General features: G+C 35.0%; 1 protein-coding gene across 1 annotated transcript in view; it reads left to right on the top strand.

Annotated features, from left to right (window-relative positions):
- Positions 1–2855: 2855 nt before the first annotated feature.
- LOC121418637 (glia maturation factor beta-like) overlaps positions 2856–12721 on the top strand; it is a 32623-nt gene continuing 22757 nt past the window's right edge. The window contains exon 1 of the mRNA XM_041612611.1: positions 2856–2961. Within this exon, the coding sequence (XP_041468545.1) occupies positions 2959–2961 (3 nt within the window). The 5' untranslated portion in view covers positions 2856–2958. The remainder of the gene's footprint in view (positions 2962–12721) is intronic.

Here is a 12721-nt window from a genome sequence, read left to right as displayed (position 1 = left end):
ATGTCAAGTTTTCAGTACATTATATATTAAAAGATTTCGCACTCTCATTAGGTTTATTGGATTAATAAATAAGATTTTAATTCAATAATCAGGGTTTTTTTCTTCAGAATAGAATAACGACAAGTTTCATCTCGCGCTTAGGAAGAGAAATTATAGATAGTCATCATTTTCATATGATGACATGATATTCTAGAATATCCGGTCCTATGTCGAAAGTAATATAGTAATGGAAAATAAATCTATATCCATCTCACAAGTTTACCTACACAGTGCTTAAAATACAGAGCTTAAATTGACCCTTTTTTCCAAATCGGAATTTCAAATATTCTTAATTCGCGCTTCGCGCTCGCTTTATTGATTTTCATGATCATGGTTACAATCGAGTTTTCAGGTCGAAATATATATTTTTTTTTGCTAGCGCTTCACGCTCAATATTTTGGACTGGTGAAAAATGTATTGTTTCATGGATCACACGCGAACAGTCTTTTACATGTCTTTTTGCTGGCCATTATAATATTTCAGCTCCCGCTTTGCGCTCTTATGGATCAAATTAGATAGGCCTACCCACCTAGTTTTACAAAAGTGGTCAAAATATCAATTTTTTGGTCTAAATAATAAATTATCCAATACTGAGCTCACATGGTAATTTATATTCAGGCCGCATGAAATACCTTATGTTGCTCAGTTACATAGGACTAATCCCCACCCCCCCCCGAAAAAAAAAGGTTTTGGCGACCACGACGGGAAAATGCGAGGGAAAATATTTTTGCCCCCCCCCCTCCCAATTGGCTGGAACTTCTCATTACAGGGTATGATGAAAGAAAATGTGACTAATAAATTACCATGGTCATATTTGCTCTACGGCGGCCGTACGGCGAGTCGAAAACAGCCGTTTTATTCATTTTTATTCAAACCACCTTTGCATGTTTATAGCTGGTACAAAAATGTTAAAACGGCTGTTTTCGACTCCCAGTATGGCCGCCGTAGAACAAATGTGACCATGGTATTAATCACAAATACAATAGACAAATCACCTACCAATATAAAGCTTAGAATCCCCTCTTCTGATATTACTTAGATTATTCCTCATCTACACATGAGTGAGCAAAAACAATTTGAAGAAAGGATACCAAAAACTCATTCGGCGGGGGGTATCTGAATAAAGAAAACTCACATGCCCAAAAAGTTCAATATCTGCACTTTTATTTGATACCTTAATCACAAAAAAAATGGTCATGAAAAGTTATGTTCCCTCGAAACAATGCTTGTGTTTCCATAAATTCATTAATTAAACGTGTTTAATTTCACCGATTTCCCATGCATAACTTGAGCTATCACATGGTTAACAAAAGACTTAATGCATGACTGATTGTCATCAAAACGGAGTGTCGAGTGAGTTTGAACGCTTGCCTGTAAAACCTCTCAATTTTATGAAATTATAAAATGACTTCAAGCCTTAATTTAAATAACCAGAACTTTGTTATTTCTTGAACACTTTCAGTAATTCTTCAGGTATCAAATTAAAGAGCAGATATTGAACTTTCTAAAAATGTGGTTTTGCTTTTGAAATCCAGATACAGCCCGCCAAATGAATTTTTGGTGTCCCCTCTTCAAATTGCTCACTCATGCGTGAATAACAAAATAATAATCTAAGTAATTTCAGATGAAAGAGGATCAGATTCTAAGCTTTACTTAGGTTATTATGATTGTATTTGTGATTTAGTTATGATAAATCATCGATTAAATCTCTGTTTCATTTTTTTTGGGGGGCACACTGTAGGCCTATTGCCAAACGTATTTAGAGTATGTTCCCCCCAAGCTTTTTCCCCGGGGTCATATTCTGGTGAAAAACTTGTTTCTATTCTATTTTATTAAACTGTTTGAAGTGAAAAAATGTTATGCAGATGCAAGCATGTGTATGGGAGGGGGGAGGGGATTACAGACATATTTCAATCAAATGAGATCAAGCGCCGGGGCCGACTTTTGATGTCAGCATCCGAAATCCATATACGATAGTGACCGGGGGGGGGGGGGGCACTTAGTCACGAGTGGATACCATGCGCGACCATGGGGTCTCGAAAATCACCCTATAAACACGTATATAATTTCCATATTCTGAAAAGGCACCCCTTAACAAGTATTGGCGTGTGAAACCCTACCCTTAACAAGTATTGGAAACAAAACTTGGCAGATATTCTTTGAAATGAACCCCTAAACAAGTACAGGAATGTTTTATCCGGGTCCTTCGGTCGTCGGCTTTACCTTATTTGGTTTAGTACGACCCGGCCACCTTCGATCTCCCGGGCACCTTCTACACCTCGAGCAAATCGGACTCTAAACACGAAGTGTTGGCGCAAAAAGGACATCCTTTATAAAACATTTTAATTTTGTTTTATCTTCCCCGCAAATTTGACCCTAAACACGTAATTTTCCTAGCGAAATAGATACCCTTTTTTCATTATTTTTGTGTTTTTGACACCCTTATCGTGAAAAAGACATCCTTTTTACGTGTTTTTTTGGTCGCGCATGGTATCCACTCGTCAATGTAAGTGCCCCCCCCCCCCCCCCCGGTAGTGATCAAGGTTCGAACCTCGAACCTCGCCTCTGCGCACAATACTCATTACTTCCGCAGATCGCGCATCAACAACGCCCCAAGTCTTCCTGGTTTAGTCTCTTTCCAGATTGTTAAGTAATCAGGCTAACATTCAGATTTCATTATCATCAAAGCGAAGCAATGAATATAAATAGAAAACATGTTTTGATTTATATTTTGAAAAACATTTAGATAATTCTAATTTCGCAAATGATGTATTATTTTCCATTTTTTTTTAAATATCCTTTTCGACTTACGAGTAAAGCTACGAACTCTTCAATTTTTGTTTATTTTGTGTGGATTTCCGGTTAAGAGTCGTCTGTCTTGAGCTTTCCTTTTCTCGGTTATCTTGGACAAAATTCGATATGGTATGTTCAGATACATTGTAGTTATTTTTCAGTTTACAAATAGATTGTAATTAAGTTAGGTATATCATTAACTGCACTGGAGTCTGGCTGGAATTCTGTGGATACCAAGGAAGAGGCGCCTGCTAGTTCTACCGGTAGGCCTATACGAAAGCTGCATGCTGCACAGGGCAGCCGAGGCTGAGCCAGGGGGCCGAGCCCCCGAGTAGTCCAGACATAGGCCATGTACCCACCCATGGGTTCATATCGTCTCGCGAGTGAAGGATTATCAGTCATACGCACGCGACACACCACTACACTTCGAAAATACAGTGGGCTTTTGCCCACATAAAATATTATGTATAAATAAATATTCCACATCCTGCTATGACACTTACCGAATCATTTAGATCCTTCCGTGACTTCTCCTTGAAGTTTCTTTCTAAAAATATGTATATTTTCTTGATCTTTAGTGAAGATTTTACGGAGATAGAAATCAGTCAGCGTTGATATCAATTTTCTCCTGAAGAGGGCGCGCGATTTATATTCATATCAAAGACACGACAAGGGAAAGAATAGGCACCTACACTATTTTACACGCATATCGACGCAAGGCATTACGCAAAGTCCGTGAAGTGTCCAATCTTTTTATTGTATAGACTTTGGTATACCGTATACGTATTATTGACGTTCGTCAAAGCTTGTACTGCTGGTTTCTTTCCAGGCACGTATATTATTTTCATTTTTTTTTATCAGTCATTTTTTTAAATTAATGCAAATGAGTGTTATCATCACCAATAATAATCATTAATTATGTTTTTTGAAGGCATTTCATGAATTGGTGCCCATAATTAGTAAATTAATCATGAGGATTGCGCATTCAAAGAATTTAGATACAGTTATAAAATTACCGAGGAGCTGAATCAAGGTTGTGAAATTATTAGCGCCACCAACGGGCTTCCTTGTATTTCCGTGGAAGAGACAAGCGAAGTCACTTTCGAGGCCGAGGTAAGCAAAATGTGCTTTTTTATCGGATTATTATTTTATTATTAGGCCTATTTCTATATTCAACAAACTCTTGCTACTTACCGGCAAGAGCCCCGGTGCGTAGCGAGAAGGAGCTTCGGCAAATATTACTTCAGCAATGAAGCGATGTTTGCCGACTACTTCGAAATCCAGGGTCAAACACGGTCTATTGTACGAGGTTAGTACATACTAACCTCGTACAATGTGTGAGTGCCATGTACCATGGTTTCAAATCGTCTCGTGTGTGAAGGATTCATATGCACCTGGTGCACGCGAATCTTTCACACCCTTTTTACTAAAATAACTGACTTTACATCGTAGCTAAGCATTATATTTATTCTATGACACTTACCGAACCATATGGATCGTTTGTTGAATTCTCTTTGCTGTTGTTTTTAATAAAATAAGAGCATTTTTCGTGATCTTCACGTACATGACGTAGATGCCTCTTGGTCAGCGTTGCACTTTTGCCTAAAGAGGGCGCGCGATATTATTTCAAAGCCGGCAGGCACTTAAGAACCAAGTTTGAAAGGATACTCGTAAAATTATCACTCTCGCCGATGAATATTCATTAGATCGTGGTCGTGCGTGTTCAATACACACTGAGTGCATGCATGCAGAGAGTGACGTAATTTTACGAGTGTCCTTTCAAACTTGGTTCTTAAGTGCCTACCGTACCTACCTTTGTTTACGGTGTTGCAAGCTAGCTGCATTCTAGGCGATCAGCATTATTTTCTTGCTCGTTCAATCCACTTTCATCATCATCTTGTCAAAAGATGGCGTACTTTACCAATAAGTATATACATGAGATGCAACCTGTTGATTTTTGGTACAATTTCCTATTATGCGCTGACGACTTGAATTGAGAATGTTCGATACGAAAAATTGCTTTTCGATTGTTGTTTGCGTACTTTCCACCGCAGTATTAAGGACGGATCGAAGGGAGTATCCTGGTTGAGACTTGGAGGTAAGCGATAAAAACACTTTTATTAATAATTTCCAATTCATTAAAAAAAAAAAACTTAAATGATTAAAACAAAATTCCAAAGTGGAGAAATACTGAAATGTTTGGCGTTTTTCATTTCCTCACATTCGTGTGATGAATGAAAACGTCAAAGTCCACTATGAAACCACATGCGTTGAGCGAGGTTAGTATTACTAACCTCGCATGTTGTGTGAGTGGCCATGTACAAGACCTGGAAAAGTTGTTAAGTACAAGGTTTTTTTGTTGATTCGTGTTCTAGATGGGTATTGAAGTAAATTCAGCTTGGTTGCCACCTTGGCAACCTTGAGCAATTTTTTTAATTAGCATAATCATCTAATTAGCATATGTATGATATGTAATATACTACTTCTCTTAAACCAGAAAGACTAAAAACATAAATAATATCATTTTTCTAAGAGGTCCTGTGACGTTGAATCCATGCATAACAATATTTTAAATATCTAAGTTATGCAATTATCGTAATCAGCCTAATTAGCATAATGAGCTAATTAGCATAAGTGTAATACACTATATATATATATATGTATTTGTGGATGTCTATCCAGAAAATTCACAATTCGTAAATAATGCAACCTTATGGTTTTCTATAGCGAGGAATTCATTTATAACATTATTTTTCCATTTTAACTGATGTAATCACTGTAATTAGCATAATTAGCATAATGCACTAATTAACATATATATATATGTAATATATTAAAAATACATATTTCTTTGTCATTTCATATCGAGAATGCCCGAAAATGAATAATACAGCTATCCTACGGTTTTCTATGGCGAGGAATTCATTTATGACATTATTTTTCCATTTTAACCAATGCAGTCGCTGTAATTAGCATAATTAGCATAATCAACCTAATGCACTAATTAACATATACATATAGATTTATTTGTCCATAAGTACCGTACTACAACAGCCTGAAAACATAAACAATACGGCTATCCTATGGTATTATTCTATGAGGAATTCTTTTGTGAAATTATTTTTCCCGTTTAACAAATGTTATTGTTTTAATTAGCGTAATTAACATAATGCGCTAATTATCTTATGAGCAATATTTTACATATGAATATATATTCCTTTGTCATTTTATATCAAGAATGCCCGAAAACATGAATAGTACAGCTATCCAATGATTTCCTGTGACTAGGAATTCACTTATGACATTATTTTTACCAATGTGATTTTTTTAATTAGCATAATGCACTAATTAACATATATGTGCAATATGTATATGTATATAAATATATATATTCTTTTGTCATTTTATATTGAGAAAGCCTGAAAACATAAACAATTACAGCTATCCAATAGTTTTCTATGATGAAGAATTCTTTTGTGACATTATTTTCCCCGTTTAACAAATGTTATTTTGTAATTAGTGCAATCAGTATACTGCCCTAATTAACATAATTAACGATTTGATTGCATATATATATATATATATATATATATATATATATATATATATATATATATTCCTTTGTCATTTCATATTAAAAAAATGCCCGAACACATGAATAATACAGCTATTTCATAGTTTTCTATGTCGAGGAATTCATTTATGATATCGTATTTCACTTCAAACAATGTTAATCGTGTAATTAGCTTAATTGACAACGAAATATATGTATTGCACCTGTATTTTAATTACCACTAACCATAGGATAGCTGTATTTTTCATGTTTTCAGGCACACTCGATATAAACTAACAAAGAAAAAATGAAAATCCATAATTCATTGTACGAAATAGACATGAAATACTCCGAAAATTTGCTTTGCCCAATTGATCGTGGGCCCGGCCGGCAGCCGCTGAGCAGGGCCAGTTCGACGAGGCTCTATCCCTTTAATCGTTGAATGTCAAACAGGCATGGGCGGAAATCCCAGGGGGACGTGTCCCCCCCAACTCAAAAAAGTAGGGGGGACACAATATCAAATGTCCCCCCTACTATTTTTGGTCTTTTATGATGGTAAGAAATACATAATTCTAAATCGAAATAAAACATGTATTTTGGGACGAGATGACCTTACTTTGGCGATGATAACATTTTTATTTGCCTGTCAAATTTTCCCGCTTCTTGCCCCCATAGGCGGATCCAGGGGCCGAGCCCCCCCCCCCCCCTTTGTGGAGCAAAAAAAAAAAAAAAAGGAAAGAAAGAAGGAAAAATGAGGGAAAAGAGAGGAGAAAAGAAGAGAAGGACGAGTGCATGAAATAAGATGAGGGGAAGACTTGGAAAATAAAAAGAATCTTTCGTGCCACTACATAAAATTTTCGCTCGCGCTCGCATTGCCTGTTAGGTGATTTACATATCTTGTTAAATATTGAGTTCGAATATGAAGGTTGGAAGTCAATATACATAACATATTTCACCTCGGAAATCAAACTTTCATTATTTTGTGTAATTTACAAAGTGATTTTTAAAAAGTGCTCTGTAAAAATGTCAGTTTTATGGTCTGAATGTTAACATTTGCTGCTTGCGCTGCGCGCTCGCAAATTTTGATTTATCAGGTACCTATTATTTTCGTGTATTCCATTAAGTTTTCAAAATATCCCTTTTCAGGTCTGATTGTCAAGACGTATCAGCTAGCGCGCTGTACGCTCGCATTGATTGGCGAGTTATATAAATGTTTCAATATTGATTATACAACAATTACTACTTAAAATCCCCTTTTCATGACAGTTTATCAAAAAATTTAGCTCACGATTTGCGCTCGCATTAATGGTTAAAAATATATTAACTGATGCATCCCATTTATAATCACAAAAGTGAAATGTCCAGTATTTATGCCATGATATCATCAGGCATTAATAAATATGATATTAATTCAATAATTAAATTGTCCCTTTTGTTTCATCTCGAGATAGTCATCATTTTCATATAATGACATGTCGTAAGGATGTCCCGGTCCTATGTCAAAACTCAATTACAATTTTTCTACAAAGTGCTTGAAATATAAAGCTGAAATTGACTCTTATTTTCAGATCGGAATATCAAATTTTCATGATTAAAGTTGTATTTAGAATGCCTAGTATAGATTCTAGGTCTAAATATGAAACACGCTCGCGCATGTTTATTCAGATACTCAACTTGTTCTCTAATTAAAATCGTTATCCAGTTTCAGATCACGATATCAAAATTTTTCTGCTCGCGCTTTGTACTCGCATTGTTAATGTAGGAAGACCCCATATTACTCATCCTTATGATGATTTACAAAACATGAACAGAGTGGCCCAATTTTAGGTCTAAATCTCGATTTTTTTTCTGCTCGCGCTTCGCGCTCGCATCAATCGTTAAATTATATAGCTATCCTGTTCACGATTACAAAAACTGATTAAAATTTTCCATTCTTTCTTTAGAACGTTCAAAAATTTTCAGCTTGCGCTTCGGCTCGCATTTTTTGATTTTTGAAATATGTAACGCCTTCATGGCTAAGTGCAAGCAGTCCTTAACAGGTACCTTTTCAACAGGTACCAGTTCAAAACGTATATAAAAAAATTCTGCTCGCGCTTTGCGCTCGCAATATAGATACTCTTCCTATTCAGGATTTACAAAACATGAATATGTTGAGTGTCTCGTTCAGTAAATATTATAGGACTAAATCTCGAAAATTTCCGCTCGCGCTTCGCGCTCGCATTAATTGTTTACTTATATACCTATTCTGCTTAAGTTACAAAAAGTGCTTAGAATTTCCATTCTTTAGGTGAAAATGTAAAAAAATTCAGCTCGCGCTTCGCGCTCGCATTATTTGATTGTTAAATGCTACTTTAACAGGTTTCTTTTCCATCAGTTCATTTCTGCTCGCGCTTTGCGTTCGTAGTAATTATTAGGTTGCATACACATCTTTTTCAGGATAACAAACATTGCCCAGAATCAGTTCAAAATTGAGGAAAAATACATAAAATTATTTTAAAAAATTAGCTCGCGCTTTGCGCTCGCATCATATAAAGAAGGATTATGATATCATATATTAATTTATAAGAATAAAGCTATAAGAAGTGACTAATGAGGACTACCCCTTCCAAGAAACAAACAAAAATCATCTTCGAGCTGCAGATCGGGGAAAATATGGCTGAAACAAATTCACCACTCATATTGACGAAGGCTGGATCCGCTCCTGTGTCCCCCCTACCTTTTGGGAGAGATTTCCGCCCCTGCAAACAGGGTAGCAGCAACTCCCATCTTTTAACGTCTTTTGGTCTGATGCGGCCGGGGTTTGAACCCCCGACCTCCCGGTTGTGAGACGGACGCTCTACCAACTGAGCCAACACACTGGTCATAGGAATATATACTTGATATATTGCACATAGATGTTAATTAGTGCATTGGGCCAGTAATTCTAATTAAGGCATTGACATTGGTTAAAATAGAAAATTACTGTCATAAATGAATTCATCAACATAGAAAACATTAGAAGAGCTGTATTATATATGTTTTCAGGCCGATGTAGACAGTACTTTGACACAGAAACCTATTTATTGCAAATATATATTAATTAGCGAATTATGCTAATTAAGCTAATTATAACAATAACATTGTTTAAAGGAAAAAGATAATGTCACAAAAGAATTCCTCATCATCGAAAAACTATAGGATAGACTTGGGGGACCTGCATGTTAGGCTGCAGTCGGAGGTCACATGGTAAGGTCAAAGGTCATTTTCAGGTCAACGTTAAAGTTTACATGCAAGACTCTCTTATGACACCTAACTCTGCAACCGTAAGTCACTTTTCAACCAAACTTGGATGGTGGATGGACTTGGGGGACCTGCATGTTGTGCTGCAGTCGGAGGTCACACAATAAGGTCAAAGGTCATTTTCAGGTCAACCTTACCTAACTCCGCAACCGTAAGGTGCTTTTCAACCAAACTTGGATGGTAGATTGACTTGGGGGACCTGCATGTTATGCTGCAGTCGGAGGTCACATGATAAGGTCAAAGGTCATTTTCAGGTCAACATTAAAATTTACGTGCAAGGCTCTTAAGGCAAGTGTTATTCCATCCCAGTCATATTACAATGAAGTTTCGATACAATTCTGTTGCATGCCCTCGCGAATCACGATATTTCTGGTTATTTTCATACGTGGGCAAGACACAAAATCGCTTTTGCCTTGTACTAAATAAATTGGCCACAATATGTCCCTCTTCAGTCTCCATTGCTTTATTTCGTTTATCCCTAATTTACTAAATAAATCAGAATTGCATCTACTTCTTTTTCAGTATAGCTTTATTTCATCATACTTTTTTATGCTAGAAATAAATCTCTTTTCATATATATGTTTCTCATGATTATGCTTTATTTCATCTATCACGTTTTTACTAAATAAATCAAATTGCATATCTCCCTCTTAAGTGTCTGCATTACTTTATTTTGTCAGGTGAAAAATCATAAACAAAACTTTGTTATTAAAACCTTGGCTTAAAAACCACTTACTTGACCAAAGCCTTATGCTCAAAAAACTTATGCTTGACGAAATCCCTATGCTAGAATACCTTATTGCTGACCAAAACTTTATGCTAAAAAACCTATGCTTAAAAACCTTACATTAAAAGAGAACCTTATGCTTAAACAGAACCTTGTGCTTAAAAACCTTATACTTTAACAGAACCTTATGCTTAAAAACCTTATACTTAAACAGAACCTTATGCTTAAAAACCTTATACTTAAACAGAACCTTATGCTTAAAAACCTTATACTTAAACAGAACCTTATGCTTAAAAACCTTATACTTAAACAGAACCTTATGCTTAAAAACCTTATACTTAAACAGAACCTTATGCTTAAAAACCTTATACTTAAACAGAACCTTATGCTTAAAAACCTTATACTTAATCAAAACCTTATGCTATAAACCTTATACTTCAGACTTTATAATTAACTAAAGCTCAATGCTTGACCAAACCCTATGCTTAAAATTCTTGTGCTTGTCAAAATTTTAGACTTAAACCTTATGCTAAAAAAACTTATGCTTTAAAACCTTATGTTAAAAACCTTATACTTAATGAAACCTTATGCTTGCTCAAAATCCTTACATTTTACCAAAACCTTATACTTAACTAATAAAACTTATGCAAAAATCATAAACTACACGAAACTTTAAGCTAAAAACCTTATGCTAAATACCTTATGCATGTTATAACTTATGATAGAAAACCGTATGCTTAAAATCTTATACTTTAAAGAAACCCTGTTTCAAAACCTTATGCTTGAGCAGCATCTTATGCTTAAAATCCTTATGCTTAACCAAAACCTTATACTTAATCAACAAAACTTATACAATAAACCATAAACTGAACAAAAGACTACCTTATGTTTGTAAAACCTTATGCTAGAAAATTTTATGCTTTCAAACCTTATTCTAAAAAACCTTATGCTATAAACATGCTTGAAAACCTTATACTGAAAAACATTATGCTTAAACACCTTATACTTAAAAACCTTTCAACTAAAAAACCTTATACTTTAACAAAACCATGTTTCAAAACCTTATGCTTTTGACCAGCACCACATGCTTAAAATCCTATGCTTAACAAAACCTTGCCTTATGCTAGAAAACCATAAGCTGAACCAAAACTGTTTGCTTAAAACCTAATGCTTAAAACTTTTTAACTAAACAAAACTTAATGTTTGACCAAAACCTAATGCTTGACTAAATCCTAAGCTTTAAAACCTTATGCTTATCAAAACTTTGTTCTAAAAACGTTATGCATGTTAAATCTTATGCTTGTCATAACTTTATGCTGACAACCTTATACCTAAACAAAACCTTATGCTAAAAAGCTTTCTGTTCTACCAAAACCTTATATTCTCAAAAAATCTTATGCTTAAAAACCTTATGTTGAATAATCTTATTCGTAACCAAGACCTTATGCTTATAAATCTTATACGTTGCAAGACCTTGTGCTTGAAACCCTTTGGCGATATTCTAAAAAGACCCTTTCCTTATTTGGCAGGGTTAGTTGCGCTCGCTTGCAATAGTGGGGGTTATGACCGCGCAGAGACTTAATAGCGCTCAATTAACGGATTGACCAATGGGGGAAAAGGTAATGGTGATAAAAGATCCATTAAGTTTCATCACCTCTCATTTAATGTGGCTCTCATTTCTTTTAAATATCAAATCGGTTCACTACTGTTACCAAAAATAGGAGGAAGGAAGAGAATTAAGGAGAAAGGTATAAAAAGGAAGTAGAATAAAGGGGGAAAAGGTATAGTGTAGAGAAACAAGTAAAATAAGGAAAAGGGAATATTTCATAATAAGAAATTAGAAAAGGGGCAAAAAGGAAGCAGAAATTGTGTACGTAACGGAAATGTGACAATTTTTTCTATATTTTATTATTTGCATCATACAGCATTTTATTTTTGCACATTATTTTGACAATAATGAGATTGCCAAATCACTGAAGGTACAGCAATGTTCAGGGGTGAATCAAAGTATGTTTCGAACTACAAAAGACAAGAATAGACCCCACTAGTATTTAAATGAATGTTTTCTCATAGAATAAAATACAAAAAATAGTGAATAAGTGATGCCATCGTTTCCCCTACCTATGAAATATAAATTATCATAGCTTTTTTTAAAAAATTCAGCTTTATTGTGCTTGTCTGATTTTTAAAACCTTTTCATTCAAATCAGCATTCTGTTGGTGAAGATTTCCCATATGATAAAATGAAAGGTATGATGTCTTTAAAAATAAGGGGCAATTAATGTTATAGACGAATCATCCTCCCTGAGATAGAGGAAAATGGAATATTTC

The sequence above is a fragment of the Lytechinus variegatus genome, chromosome 7 (genome assembly GCF_018143015.1).
Source record: "Lytechinus variegatus isolate NC3 chromosome 7, Lvar_3.0, whole genome shotgun sequence".
Classification (NCBI taxonomy): Eukaryota; Metazoa; Echinodermata; class Echinoidea; order Temnopleuroida; family Toxopneustidae; genus Lytechinus; species Lytechinus variegatus.
The sequence above is the reverse complement of the archived record's forward strand: the minus strand, read 5'-3'. Positions and strand labels throughout refer to the sequence as shown.